Source organism: Symphalangus syndactylus, chromosome 1, assembly GCF_028878055.3.
Source record: "Symphalangus syndactylus isolate Jambi chromosome 1, NHGRI_mSymSyn1-v2.1_pri, whole genome shotgun sequence".
Taxonomy (NCBI): domain Eukaryota; kingdom Metazoa; phylum Chordata; class Mammalia; order Primates; family Hylobatidae; genus Symphalangus; species Symphalangus syndactylus.
Window position 1 is genome coordinate 65,938,964 of NC_072423.2, and position 15,783 is coordinate 65,954,746.

The 15,783-nt window shown below is 42.9% G+C and overlaps 1 protein-coding gene across 9 annotated transcripts in view; it reads left to right on the forward strand.

Moving 5' to 3' along the window:
* The first annotated feature begins 7,126 nt into the window (after window positions 1-7,126).
* USP14 (ubiquitin specific peptidase 14) overlaps window positions 7,127-15,783 on the forward strand; it is a 54,852-nt gene continuing 46,195 nt past the window's right edge. For 2 of the 9 annotated variants that reach the window (XM_055236744.2, XM_063640696.1), the window contains exons 1-2: window positions 7,127-7,529; window positions 12,123-12,268. In XM_055236744.2, coding sequence (XP_055092719.1) covers window positions 7,514-7,529; window positions 12,123-12,268 — 162 coding nt within the window. In that variant the 5' untranslated portion in view covers window positions 7,127-7,513. Of the gene's footprint in view, window positions 7,767-12,122; window positions 12,269-15,783 lie in introns of all 9 variants that reach the window. The other 7 variants (XM_055236763.2, XM_063640710.1, XM_063640688.1 and 4 more) reach the window with 6 other exon arrangements.

The window sequence follows — 15,783 nt, forward strand, 5'->3', positions numbered from 1 at the left end:
ACCGTGCCTGGCCAAGCATCATTGAATTTGAGGTAATATAGGTAAAGAAATATTAGGGTTAAGGCCAGACAATTTATGCATGTCCAGTTGTAGAGATTTTTGTTTCTAAAAGAAATGTTTTGAGAGTGAGGATTGCAAATCATATATTTCTGTTTTGGCTTTAATAATGAAAACTTTGGGAATTGAACTTAGCCTAGAACTTAGCCTACTCGTACGTAGATATATAAACAGATGAGTGCCTCTGCTATTTGTTCTGTTGTGGTTTAGCTCTATCTGATAATTATTCCTGACATATATGCTCTCAACTAGCATTTATACCTTACAACTCAAGGAGGGTCCAGGGACAGATATGATCATTTTCATATTACAGTTGAGAAAACTAAATCACCAGGAGTTTGATCACTTGTTTTAGGAAAACTTTATAAGCTTGAAGATTATTGACAAAAGAAATCACCATCTGCATGGCAGAGACTGCTGGTTTTCCATCAAAATCCATTCTCTCCTTCTTGCATTGTAATAGGATTAGGAAGTGTATACCTGTGACAGGTTAGAGACTATATATCCCAGACTCGCACGCAGCCAGGCATGGTCACATAACTGTTTTCACCAGTGAAATGTGAACGGGAGTGATTTGGGGACATCCCTCACATTCCTCTTGCTTAAAATGAAATTGCTGCCTTGTACCCATTTTGTCTTCTATTTCTTCTTCTTAGGGGCTGAAACTTGGATGTGCATGCAACCCATCTTCAAGCAAGTAAAAGACAAGCCCCTTCACAGCTTACTACTCAAGTAGTAAGTACTTGAGACTGATTATTATACTTCTACTGAGTATTATTGTTTCCTGAGAGCTTGTTAGTATCTTAGACTCCACTCAAGACCTAGGAAATCAGAATCTGCATTTTAACAAGATCCCAGGTGATACACATTCACATTCACCTTCAAGAAGTACTGCTCTAGCGGGTAGCAGAGGAGCTTTACAGATGGAATATTGGTCCATAAACAACCTCATAATGCAAGTACTTGCACTTCCGTGGCTCCTGCATAACTTTCTATCTTCAATAAGCAACTGAATCTGGCCGGGCACAGTGGCTAACCCCTGTAATCCCAGCATTTTGGGAGGCCGACGTGGGCAGATCACGTGAGGTGGGGAGTTTGAGACCAGCCTGACCAACATGGAGAAACCCCATCTCTACTAAAAATACAAAATTAGCCAGGAGTGGTGTCACATGCCTGTAATCCCAGCTACTCGGGAGGCTGAGGCAGGAGAATCACTTGAACCCGGGAGACAGAGGTTGCAGAGAGCCAAGATCACACCATTGCACTCCAGCCTGGGCAACAAGAGCGAAAACTCTGTCTTATAAATAAATAAATAAATAAATAAGCAACTTAATCTTGAGGCACCTTTGCCATAGCAGCATAGCATTCACCTAATATAATTTGCATCATCTGTTGACCCAAAACTAGGTTATGAATTCATTTAGGAAATACTTCAAAAAAAAATCTTTTAGGAGACTGGGTCTCACACTCTGTTGCCCAGGCTGGAGTGCAGTGGTGCAATCTTGGGTCACTGCAGCCATGAACTTCTGGGCTCAAGTGATCCTCCTGCGTCAGCCTCCCAAATAGTTAGGACTACAGGGGCAAGCCACCCTGCCTAGCTACTGTTTTTAATTTTTTTTTTTGTAGAGACAAAGTCTCTGTTACTTAGACTGGTCTCAAACTCCTGGCTTCAAGCCATCCTCCTGCCTCGGCCTCCCAAAGCACTGGGATTACAGGCATGAGCCACCATACTTGGCCAGGAAATACTTATTGAAAACTTTTTAGGCAAACTACTGTTCTAGTTTATAGAGAGAGAGAGAGAGAGAGTGTGTGTGTGTGTGTGTGTGTGTGTATGTATGCATATGGTGTGTATGTGTGTGTGTAGGATCCAAAATTATTATTATATTAATTTGTTTTGAGACAGAGTCTTGCTGTGTTGCCCAGCTGGAGTGCAACGGTGTGATCTCAGCTTACTGCATCCTCCGCCTCCCAGCTTCAAGTGATTCTCTTGCCTCAGCCTCCCGAGTAGCTGGGACTACAGGCGCCCGGCACGATGCTCAGCTAAGTTTTGTATTTTTAGAGACGGAGTTTCACCACATTGGCCAAGCTGGTCTCGAACTCCTGACCTCAAGTAATTCGCCCGCCTTGGCCTCCCAAAGTGCTGGGATTACAGGCATGAGCCACCGTGCCCGGCAGGATTCCAAATTATTTAAAGCAGGGCTTATAGTTTATTATTTATTATTATTTTTTTAGACAGAGTCTTGCTCTGTCACCCAGGCTGGAGTGCAATAGCGCAATCTTGGCTCACTGCAACCTCTGCCTCCTGGGTTCAAGTGATTCTTCTGCCCCTGCCTCCCAAGTAGCTGGGATTAGAGGTGCATGCCACCACGCCCGGCTAATTTTTTATATTTTTAGTAGAGCTGGAATTTCACCATGTTGGCCAGGCTAGTCTCGGACTCCTGACCTCATGTGATCTGCCCCCCTTGGCCTCCCAAAGAGCTGGGATTACAGGCATGAGCCACTACACCTGGTAGGGCTTATAATTTATAATTTAGTAGAGAGAGAAGAAACATAGGAATATTAAACTATAGATGCTCTAAGAAGGTGTAGTGATATTTGTTGTTTTCTGTTTTATTATTTACTGGCAGTCCTTGGTAGACAGAATAATACTTCTACAAATATGTCCATGTTTTAATCTCCTGAACCTATGATTATGTTGTTTGTCTTCCAAAAGGGACTGGCTGATGTGATTAAGGATCTTAAAATGAAAATAGTATCTGGAATTATCCAGTTGGGGCTAATGTAATCACAAGGGACCTTCTAAAAGGAAGGCAGAGGTCAGAGTCAGAGAAGGCGCTATGACGACTCAAGCAGGGGTTGGAGTGATGCTGTGGCTGGAATGGAGCCAGGAGCAAAGGAATGTGGACAGTATCTAGAATCTGGGAAGGGTAAGGAATAGATCCACCCTCAGAGGCCAGGCGCGGTGGCTCACTCCTGTAATCCCAGCACTTTGGGATGCCGAGGCGGGTGGATCACCTGAGGTCAGGAGTTTGAGACCAGCCTGGCCAGCGTGGCAAAACCTTGTCTCTACTAAAAATACAAAAATTAGCTAGCATGGTGGTGCGTGCCTGTAATCCCAGCTACTTGGGAGGCTGAGGCACGAGAATCGCTTGAACCCAGGAGGCGGAGGTTGCAGTGAGCTGAGATGGTGCCACTGCACTCCAGTCTGGGCGAAAAAGTGAGACTGTGTGAAAAAGAAAAAAAAAGAATTCACCCTCAGAGCCTTTAGGAGGAATGCAGTCCTGCCAATACCTTAATGTTAAGATAAGTCTCGACCGAGCGTGGTGGCTCACGCCTGTAATCCCAGCACTTTGGGAGGCCAAGGTGGGCAGATAACGAGGTCAGGAGATCGAGACCATCCTGGCTAACATGGTGAAACCCCGTCTCTGCTAAAAATACGAAAAATTAGCTGGGCGTGGTGGCGGGCACCTGTAGTCCCAGCTACTCAGGAGGTTGAGGCAGGAGAATGGTGTGAACCCAGGAGGCAGAGCTTGCAGTGAGCCGAGATCGCGCCACTGCACTCCAGCCTGGGCGACAGAGCAAGACTCCGCCTCAAAAAAAAAAAAAAAAAAAAAAGACCAGTCTCAGACTTCTGACCACTAGAACTGTAAGATAATAAACTTACGTTGTTTTAAGCCACTAGGTTTGTGATAATTCATTACAGCACTTATAGGAAACTAAATCAGCCATAATAAAACATAATAGTATTTGACACAAAGGGGTGATTGTACAAGAAGGCTTTCAGTTTTTTTGAAAAAGTTAGCATTAAATGGAGACTTTAAAGTTGGACAGGATGTCCCATGGCCAGATGAGAAAGGAGGGTGCATTCTAAGCAATAAATTGTAGGTAATTCACCAAGTGTAAACATTTCTGATATTTGGCCATCTTTCATAGAACTTATTTATGTATAAACATGCAGGTTAAGATCTTACCAATTTATTCATTAGTTAAAGAAGTCAACCTTAAGAAGAAAATCCTATCCATTAAACACATGGAGGGCAGGGCTTAGCAATGTGTGTCACGGCGATGAGGTCGCTGTCATCTTTAACTCTGACGTTTAGAAAGGCCAGTTGTGCAAATTTCTTTTTATGCTTCCTTTCAGTTGCTAGCATGGTTCCACCTCCTCACTCTGCCCCCATTTGTCTTAAATTTAGGTCTGCGGATCTTCAGAGAGGCTGGAAGAAGCTAGTTGTACCAAAGGGACCAAAACTTGGTCTACAAGATTCCCTGGTCATCTACATGATGAATAAACTTCAAATAGGTAACTTTCATATCCAGTTCTCACAGCATCAAGTAATTCCTGAGTGTCTACGAGATAGCCACGATTCCTGTTTATAGTGTACTTGGGGGAATACAGACATTAAAAAAATAGAAGTGTGATGAGAGTTACTAAAGAAAAAGCTGGCCGGGCATGGGGGCTCACGCCTGTAATCCCAGAATTTTGGGAGGCCAAGGTGGACGGATCGCTTGAGGCCAGGAGTTTGAGACCAGCCTGGTCAACACGGCGGAAACCCCATCTCTACTAAAAACACAAAAATTAGTCAGGCATGGTGGTACACGCCTGTAATCCCTGCCCCTCAGGAGGCTGAGGCATGAGGATCACTTGAGCCTGGGAGGCGGAGGTTGCAGTGAGCCAGGATTGCATCACTACACTCCAGCCTGGGCGACAGAGCAAGGCTCTCTCTCAAAAAGAAAGAAAAAGAAAAAAAAAAAAAAAGCACAGGTTGCAATGTGAGTGTAGCAGAGAGGATGATGATTTGCCTGTGAATCTCTCAATCTTTAGGCCTCCTTTACTGTCAGCTTCAACAGAGGGCAGCACAGATTTTTCCACAGATGATCTATACATTTTTATTTTGTTTTGTTTTGTTTTTTTGAGACAGAGTCTTGCTCTGTCACCTAGTCTGGAGTGTAGAGGTGCAATCTTGGCTACTGGAACCTCTGCCTCCCAGGTTCAAGCTACCCTCCCATCTCAGCCTCCCGAGTAGCTGGCACTGCAGGAGTGCACCACCATGCCTGGCTAAGTTTTAAATTTTTTGTAGAGACGGGGGTCTCACTTCATTGCCCAGGCTGGTCTGGAACTCCTGAGCTCAAGCAATCCACCTGCCTTGGCCTCCCAAAGTGCTGGGATGACAGGCGTAAGCCATGGTGCCCGGCCAATCTATGCAATACATTTTTAAATATGTATGTTATAGAAATATATTACTGAACATTAAAAAAATAGAAAATAAAGTATCCATAGCCTGCTATTCTAACATACCCTGCAAAATCCCTTTGAAGTTTTACGTGTAATATAAAATAGGTATCATTTATTGCAACCATGTGCAATGCACTGTGCTAAGAATCTTCTATACATAATTTTATTTAGTCCTCATAACAATCCTGTGATGTAGATATTATACCATTTTCTCCATTTTACACGCACAGCTTGAACATATTGCTAGTTTAGTTCCAGACCACTGCAATATTGCTAATATTGTAATAAAATTAGTCACACAAAGTTTTTGGTTGCCCAGTGCATATAAAAGTTATGTTTCTACTATACTGTAGTCTATTTAGTGTCAAGGCTGGGTGCAGTGGCTTATGCCTGTAATCCCAGCACTTTGGGAGGCCTAGGTGGGCAGATCGCTTGAGACCAGGAGTTCAACACCAGCCAGGGCAACACGGCGAAATCCCGTCTTTACAAAACATACAAAAAAAAATTAGCCGTGTGTGCTGGCGCACACCTGTAGTCCCAGCTACTCAGGAGGTTGAGGTGAGAGGTTAGCTTGAGCTGGGAGACTGAGGCTGCAGTGAGCCGTAATTGCGTCACTGTACTCCAGCCTGGGTGACAGAGTGAGACCCTGTCTCAAAACAAACAAACAAAACTTTACTGCTAAAAAATGCTAAGGATCATCTGAGCTGTCAGTGAATCATCATCTTTTTGCTGGCAGAGGGCTTGCCTTAATGTTGATGGCTGCTGACTGATCAGAGTGGTGGATGCTAAAGTTTGGGGTAGCGGTGGCAATTTCTTAAAATAAGACAATAATGAAATCTGCCACATCGATTGACTCTTCCTTTCATGAGAGTTTTCCCTGTGACGTGCAGTGCTGTTCAGCATTTTACCCACAGAACTTTCAAATTTGAATTTCTTTCAAAATTAGAGTCAATCCTGTCAAATCCTGCTGCTGTTTTATCAACAGTTCCATAGTTTATGGAATATTCTAAATCCTTTGTTGTCATTCAACAGTGTTCACAGCATCTTCACCAGGAGTAGTTTCCCATCTCAAGAAACCACTTTATTTCCTTATCCATAAGAAGCGACTCCTTGCCCATTAAAGCTTTGTCTTGAGATTGCAGCAATTCAGTCACATCTGTGGGCTCCACTTCTAATTCTAGTTCTCTTGCTATTTCCACCACACCTGCAGTTGTGTCCTCAACTCAAGCCTTGAACCCTTGTGGGAGAAGAATTGTTGCCAGAGCAGTCAGAATACACAAAACATTGGAGTTCACTGTTTTACATGGGGGTAGTTAGTGGCACCCCAAAACAATTAAAATAGTAACATCAAAGATCCCTAATCATAGATCACTGGAACAGATATAATAGTATTAAAAAAGTTCAAAATATTGTGAGAATTACCAAAATGTGACACAGAGACACGAAGTGAGCACATGCTGTTAGAAAAACAGAACTGATTGACTTGCTAACCTAGGGTTGCCACAAACCTTCAATTTATATATATATTTTAAAAACGCAATAAAATGAGGTGTGGGTGAAAAGAAAACTGAGGCTTGCAGACATCATACAGCTAGCTAGTAACAGCTGGGTTTCAAAACACCTCTGACTTTACAACCACTAATTTTATTTATTTTATTTTGAGGCAGGCTCTCGCTCTGTCGCCCAGGCTGGAGTGCAGTGGCACCATCACAGCTCACTGCAGCCTCGACCTCCTGGGCTCAAGCGATTCTCCCGCCTCAGCCTCAGACACCAGGTTGTATACCAAGCTCCCACTTCATCTGCCGCAGGGCTGGGCCGCGCCAAGACCACGTGGCCAGTAGGCGCAGGGCGATGGGCGGCAGTGCGCAGGCGCGCACCTGCTGCGGTGGATGGGGCCCCGCGCCCGTTCCTCACTTGCTCCCTCCTTCCTTCCCGCCACCCCTCCACCGCCTTCCCCCTCCTCCCTCCTCTCGCCACCTCTAGGCCCCGCCCCGGTCCTGCCGCCCCGTCTCCTCCCTGCAGTCGCTCCGGAGCTGCACGGGTGTTCTGCGTGTTGCTGCGTCATCGGCAGTGGCCGGTTTGAATGAGACTCGTCGCACCGAAGCCGCCGCCACCACCGCGCCTCAGCCTCGGCCGCCGCCGCAGCTGCTTCTGGTCCGCGTCCCTTTGCCGCCCTTGTCAGGCCCAGCTCTCCTGCGCCGCCGCCTCCCGCCGCGCCCCGCCATGCCGCTCTACTCCGGTGAGCCCTGTCCTGGCCTCGCGCGCAGCACACCAGGTCGGCGCTAGGCCGCCGCGTAGGCCTGGCCTGCATGGGCGGGCGCCCGGCATGGACTGGGAGGGGCCGGGGTGGGGTGCGCGGGGCCGACGGCGCGGAGATGACCCTGGCACCATCCCCTCTCCCGGCTGGGTCGGAGCCTTGCGTGGCAGGGGAGCGCCGTCCCCCTGGGCCACCGATGGGTGGGGGGAGTGGAGATGGGTAAGCCTCTCAAAGTCGTGACTCTGCAGAATGGTTTCTGACGCTGCCCTGGTGTGCGGTGAAAGTGAGGGTGTGTCTGGGGCGCTGGGAACCAGGCTGGAGGTGCAGGGAGATTCCTTTGGGCTTCTCAGTGGTCGCCGTGGAAGGGAGCGGGGAAGAAGGGGCAGGATGGAGGGACCCTTCTTGGGGTTGCCAAGCGGCGTTCGCCGCCCTTCGTCGCCCTTCGCCTTTCTCTTGCCCCTTGCCTTTGTTCGACCGCCCCTTTGGTACCAGTTTTAGTTTTGTCCCGAGGCAGATTGTAAACCTTTTTGCTTCGTTTTCGTTTCATCAGACGTTGCATTGGATTTCTGTATCCGAAACATGGTGTGAGCTTTCAGAAGTAGATGAATACACGTATCCCGGGGTGTCATTTCTTGATTGGCGTTTGACAAGGGCTTGTATTGTTTGCTTGCTGACAGTCCAAGGTACTGGCCAGGGATCACTTTTACTTAGGGAATGGACCTTGCTGCTCCCTAGTCTTACTCAAAATGGCACCTAAAATATGTGTAGTGTCTCCAATTGGCTGTAGATGTGTGATTCATTGACCATCTCTGTTTATTCTGTCACAGTTCCTTTATTGAAGATTCAGCATTTACAAAGCATGATACGAATCAAAAGTATTGTTTGATCTCAAGGTGGATTCTTGATGGTCTAGAATCTTGAATCGAATTCTTAATGATTGCCCAACCCCTTTGTAAAGCCATAAGAACAGTAGAATGGCTCTTGAAATATTCTAATACTTAAACACACCAGTAGATTCACACACATAAAACAAAACCCCTCTGTTTCCTCAAAAAATGCCAGCACTGACCAGAGTTTCTTTTTTAAAATTTGAACTTTATCTTAAATATTTAATCAGATCTTTTCCTCATCCCCCAAATGAAGGAACTCAAGTAGATTTCTAAGGTCCCTTCCTTTGACCTCTCCATATTGAGAATCTGTATTTTGAGGGTCAGCAAAAAGCTCTATATTAAAATGAAGAGAACATTTTAAGTACTATTTCATAAGATTTAGTAGAAAATTAAGTAGTCTGAGCGCGGTGGCTCACTCCTGTAATCCCAGCTCTTTGGGAGGCGCGAGGCGGGCGGATCACTTGAGGTCAGGAGTTCGAGACCGTCTGGCCAACATGTTGAAACCGTGTCTCTACTAAAAATACAAAAATCAGTCGAGAGTGGTGGCAGGCGCCTGTAATCCCAGCTACTGGGGAGGCTGAGGCAGGAGAATCGCTTGAACCTGTGAAACGGAGGTTGTAGTGAGCCAAGATCGCGCCATTGCACTTCAGCCTGGGTGAAAAAAGCGAAACTGGGTCTCAAGAAAAGAAAAAAAGAAATTTACCTATCTAGATTGTTAAATGGTTAAGGATAAGTGCAGTTAAAAATTAAAGCCAGGGGCCATGGTGTATGCTTTTAATCGCAGCTACTCGGGAAGCTGAGTTGGATCACTTGAGCCAAGGAGTTAGAGGGTGCTGTGATCTATGATCACGCCACTGCACTGCAGCCTGGGTGACAGAGCAAGACCCCCATCTGTAAAAATAAACACACACCTGTGCCTCTTATAGAGTTAGGGTTTTGTACATATTGCTTTGTTTTAATCTTCAACATAATCCTGTGGTACTGGTATAATTCCTTTTGTAAGCATAAGCAAAAAGTTTTAAGTAACTTGCTCATGGCAATAGCGCAATAAATTTCAGGTAGGTTCCTCTTCTTTACTTCTAGTACTGTTTTGGTTTAATCCTGTAGCATCTTTAGCTTGTACTATTGTAATATGCTTCTAGTTTATTTTAGTGATTACAGTGTGCCCTCTTCAAGCCCGATTTCTCTGCTGCTGCAAGAGTGATCTAATAGTATTCAAACCAGACTAAAGTGACCTTTATGACAGCCTTTCAGGAATAACACATTGCCTACAACATAAAGCCTTTACGTATTTTATTTTTTTATTTTTTTTATTTTTTGAGACCGAGTTTTGCCCTTGTTGCCCAGTCTGGAGTGCAATGGCACGATCTTGGTTCACTGCAACCTCCATCTCCTGGTTTCAAGCGATTCTCCTGTCTCAGTCTCGCGAGTAGCTGGAATTACAGGCGCCTGCCACCATGCCTAGTTAATTTTTGTATTTTTAGTAGAAACGAGGTTTCACCGTATTAGCCAGGCTGGTCTCGAACCCCTGACCTCAGGTGATCCACCTGCCTCAGCCTCCCAAAGTGCTAGGATTACAGGCATGAGCCACCATTCCCCGCCTCTTTATGTATGTTTTAGGATGACTTATCTTCCATAATTTGATCCTTAGCCAGCTTCCAGTTTCATCTACTGCTGCTTTCCCTTCACTCTGGTAATTAATTACTTACATCTTAGAACACACCATGCTGCTTTATGCTGTGGAATGTTTTCCTTCTTTTCTGGGAATATTTCTGTCCTCTCCTAGTCTCTGAATAACACCTAATCTTTTCTTTGAGATTCAAAATTGATAGTGATAACTCAGAAGTTAACACTTCATCCAGGAAATCTTTCCTCATTTATGAAGCATTCCACTTTGTTGCTGTAGCCTTTTTAATAATTACGTAGTTAATTACTCTAGCCTCCTCCCACCCCCCCTTATTAGGCTATAAGTTTATGGAGAGTCTTCCCAGTACTTTGTACCGGGCTTGTCATTAAATGAATACTCAACATATTAATTGAACTGATGTTAAGACTGGGATTTGGTGTGTCTGGGTGAGGTTTTCAAATTCTGATTTCAGGAGTTAGAAAGCAGTTAACAGTTGTGAGATTCTTATTTTTGAGAAGGTATAAAATTTTCAGTGGAAACAATATATATCTTTGGGTTTTAAAAATATATATTTCAAAAGTTAGCTATTTTATGAGGCTAATTGAAATTTTTTATTGTGGTAAAATATATGAAATAAAGTGTACCATTTTAATGATTTTTACATATACAGTTTTGTAGCATTAAGTATATTCACACTGTTTCACAACTATCACCTTCATCCGCATCCTCTGGCAAACACCATTCTCTTTTTGTGTGTATGAATTTGACCACTTTAGGTATCTCATATAACCGGAATCATCCATGTTGCAGCATGTGTAAGAGTTTCTTTCCTTTTCAAGGTTGAATAATATTCCATTGTATGTATATACCACATTTTCTTTGTCTATTAATTTTTTGATGGACGTTTGAATTGCTCCCACTTTTTCGGCTGTTGTGAATAATGCTGCTGTAAACATGGGTGTACAAATATTTGTTTGAGTCCTTGCTTTCCAATCTTCTGGGTATACCCAGAAATGAAATTGCTGGATCATATGGTAATTCTATGTTTACTTTTATTCCTACCAGCAGTGTACAAGTGTTCCAGTTTCTCCACATCTTTGCTAGCACTTATTATTTTCTGTTAAATTTTAAAAAGAATAGCCATTCTAATGGCTGTGAAGTGGGATTTCTGTATATATTTTTAAATGATTTAGATACGTCTTTGGATTTTTTCTTAATTGAGCACCTCTTGTTCAGAAATGACACTTTTCAATTCTCCCACATTTCTTATGACTCAGAATCTGTATTCCTTAAGTTGTTCTAGATGTGCTTTATTCTCCCAGGAATTTTTTTTCTTCTCTTAAACTATCTAACTTTTCTCTCTCTCTTCTTTTCCAATGCTGTGTGCTATGTGAATGATTCTTCAATTAAACACATTGTGGGGGCTGCGAAACTTATCATTTTGGGAAATATTTCAATATGATCATATTGTTGAAGTAGGATTCAGAAGACTTGGAAGTTTATTAACCAATTTTATGACATAAGCAAATCAATCTACTTCTCTGAAGTCTCAGTTTCTTTTTTTTTTTTTTGAGATGGAGTCTCGCACTGTTGCCCAGGCTGGAGCGCAGTGGCGCGATCTTGGCTCACTGCAACCTTCGCCTCCCAGGTTCAAGCGATTCTCCTGCCTCAGCCTCCTGAGTAGCTGGGATTACAGGCATGCGCCACCATACCTGGCTAATTTTTGTATTTTTATTAGAGACAGGCTGGTCTCGAACTCCTGACCTCGTGGTCCGCCTGCCTCAGCCTCCCAAAGTAGTGGGATTACAGGCGTGAGCCACCATGCCCAGCCTGCTGAAGTCTCACTTTCTTTAACTATGAAATGAGAAGTTAGGTTTGATCCAGTGAAATTTTATTCAGCACCTACTGCATGCATGCTGCTCTTGATTAGGTAAGTGTTATGGGCATAGAAAGATGAATGACCTGTTTTGACTCTCGATAACTGCCTAATTGGTGATCTTCTAAGGGTCTGTAAATCTTGTTATTTTTTAATTAAAAAAATTGTGATTTTGTTCGCAGTTACTGTAAAATGGGGAAAGGAGAAATTTGAAGGTGTGGAATTGAATACAGATGAACCTCCAATGGTATTCAAGGCTCAGCTGTTTGCGTTGACTGGAGTCCAGCCTGCCAGACAGAAAGTTATGGTGAAAGGAGGAACGCTAAAGGTAAAATGTAGTCCAAATTTTCATCACATTACTATTATTGTATACTTTTTGAAAAATAACACCAGAAAATTATTTAATTTTAATGTAGCATTTGAAGTGCTTTTTTTATATGATGAGAGTATGTCAGCTATGGGGTTAAAACTGTCTTATGCCTGTTAGAGTAAGGGAGAAACATTGTAGCCGTTTCACTACACTATATGGTATTATAAAAACATCATTTTAAAACTCTTTTTACTTTTATTTGTTTTTAACTTTTAGGTTCTGAGATACATGTGCAGGTTTGTTATATAGGTAACCTCGTGTCACAGGGTTTTGAAGTACGGATTTCATCACCTGGGTACTAAGCATAGTACCTGATAGGTAGTTTTTTTTTTTTTTTTTCCGATCCTCTTCCTCCTCCTACTCTCCACCCTCAAGTAAGCTCCAGTGTCTATTGTTCCTCTCTATGTGTCTATGTGTTCTCATTATTTATTTATTTATTTATTTTATTTTATTTTATTTTTTATTTTTTATTTTTTATTTTTGAGACGGAGTCTCGCTCTGTTGCCCAGGCTGGAGTGCAGTGGCGTGGTCTTGGCTCACTGCAAGCTCCGCCTCCCGGGTTCACGCCATTCTCCTGCCTCAGCCTCTCCGAGTAGCTGGGACTACAGGCGCCCGCCACCACGCCCGGCTAATTTTTTTGTATTTTTAGTAGAGACGGGGTTTTACCGTGGTCTCGATCTCCTGACCTCGTGATCCGCCCGCCTCGGCCTCCCAAAGTGCTGGGATTACAAGCGTGAGCCACCGCACCCGGCGTGTTCTCATTATTTAGCTCCCACTTACAAATGAGAACATGTAGTTTGCTTTTCTGTTCCTGCGTTAGTTTACTAAGGAACTAGCAGGTAATGATCTCCAGCTCCATCCTTGTTGCTGCAAAGGACATGACTGTGTTCTAAAAGCATCATTTAAATTTTATTTTAAAATGTGTTGTATTACCAGATACCTCTGTGGGTCAGGAGAGTGGAACACTTTATAGTTATCTGTATTGTGTGAATTTTTTTTTCCTATGAGGATGTATTAAAAGTATTAGTTTTATTTTGTTTAGACTAAAATGAAATCAATTAATATTTCCTTAGTAATTTTCTGTAATGAGGTTGGAAAATTTTATCTCAGTTTAAAAATGTGGAACAATACAGATAGGTTTGTTTTCTTAAACTATTACAGAATGTAATTTTATACCTGCATTTGTATGTTGAAATTCAAAGCACTTCAGCATTTTTACCAAAGCCCTGGTTCTGGAAAACTGTTCATTTTTTTTTTTTTTTTTGGCCTTTATTGCATCCTACCCATTAACAAAGAGCTGTTTTTTTCTTTTTCTTTTTTTTTGAGACGAGTCTTGTTCTGTTGCCCATGCTGGAGTGCAGTGGCTTTATCTTGGCTCACTGCAACCTCTGCCTCCTGGGTTCAAGCGATTCTTACGTCTCAGCCTCCTGAGTAGCTGGGATTACAGGTGTCCACCACCATGCCTGGCTAATTTTTGTATTTTTAGTAGAGATGGGGTTTCACCATGTTGGCCAGTCTGGTCTTGAACTCCTGACCTCAAGTGATCTGCCCACCTCGGCCTCCCAGAGTGCTGGGATTACAGGCGTGAGCCACTGCACCCAGCCCTCTTTTTTCTAAACAGTAATTGTTACCTAACTCCTACCTGGAGATGGGAGGAAAAAATTTTTGTTTAAAAAGAGAAGAAACCTAATTTTTTTCTTTACTTACTTTGGAATGATCTCAGTGACCATAGTTAAGACTCCATTCTTGCCAGCATCATTGATGAAGGACTGCAGAAAAGATAAGAAAATATCTATTATTATTATTATTTTTGGGATTGAGTCTCCCTCTGTCACTCAGGGGCTGGAGTGCAGTGTCGCCATCTCGGCTCACTGCAACCACTGCCTCCCGGGCTCAAGTGATTGTTCTGCCTCAGTCTCCCGAATAGCTGGGATTACAGGTCACCGCCACCATGCGTGACAAATGTTTGTATTTTTGGTAGAGACAGTGTTTCACCATGTTGGTGCTGGTCTCGAACTCCTGACCTCAAGTGATCTGCCCGCCTCAGGCCTCCCAAAGTGCTGGGATTACAGGTGTGAGCCACCACACCCGGCCTCTATTATTGTTTTTAATAATATAAGTATAGTTTTAAAAAATACTTTCTTCAAGGGTTAGATAAAATGCTAAAGATCTATAGTTAACTTTAGAGATAAAGACTGGCTACCCCCTCTGGGCAGTAAAACACACGTTGGAGGAAAATCTTTGTTTACCCCTGAAGGTACAGTATGAACCTTTGGCCTTTAGTGAACTTCTTAGCCTAATTTGTGCTGAACACTGTACTAGTGGTATGCTGTCGAGAATTATAGAAGTATGTGAATTAAATGAAACTTTGACTGCTAATAGTTACCATTTATTGAGTACTTATTTTGTGTCAGGCTGTTATTATATTTTCTTTAATTCTCAGCTGTATGTTATCCATATCTTATAAATGAGGAAATTTTATAAATGAGTGTCAAAGAGGTTTAAGTAACATAGTAAGGCACCCAAAGAGCATATGATTTATAAATCAAGCAGATCTGTGTTCACTTCCCAGTTTTGTGTGATCTTGGGTAAGTGATCTTAGTTATCATTCGTTATGTTTAGCAGTCATAGCCCTTAAATTGAGAAGGGCCTTTAGGAAGTTACTGTTCCATTTTAAAGCAGATAAAGGAGATAATTAGTGGCACTAATGAAGGGTAGACAAGCATATTGGGTACCCAATACCTTCTATAAAAGGGAGTAATATGGAATCGACTTTATCTGAGGGGAAAGGCCTAGCTGCAGTAAGTTAAAATATTACTCTGGACTAATCATGCATTTAAAAAAAAAATTCTTGATTTTTATTCAACCTATTGAAAGGAAAGTATTTACTTGCTTTATAGATGTGTTATAGACATTAACTCTTCATTCTTTCCATGTAAGCTAGTTATTTATTAGCTCTGCTGGTTCCAAACATCCAAAAAATAGGATCTATCATTTGTCATTAGTCAAGTGTTTTCTAGTACTTGCTAAAAGTATTTTTTTACACTTACGTGTTTTTTAGTATTTGATGCTGTAAATACAGGTTACTGCCTTTTATATAGTGTTACCTTATGCAGTTGAAGCAAATTATTTGAAACCCTGGCTTCAGTACTGCTTGTGTTTAAAAAAAAAAAATTTTTTTTTTTTTTTTGAGATGGAGCCTTGCTCTGTTGCCCAGGCTGGAGTGCAGTGGTGAGATCTCGGCTCACTGTAATTTCCGCCTCCTGGGTTCAAGCAATTATCTTGCCTCAGCCTCCCGAGTAGTGGGAATTACAGGTGTGCACCACCATGCTCAGCTACTTTTTGTATTTTTAGTAGAGATGGAGTTTCTTCATATTGGTCAGGCTGGTTTCGAACTCCTGACCGCAGGTGATTTGCCTGCCTCAGCCTCCCAAAGTGCTGGGATTACAGGTGTGAGCCACCATGCCTGGCCA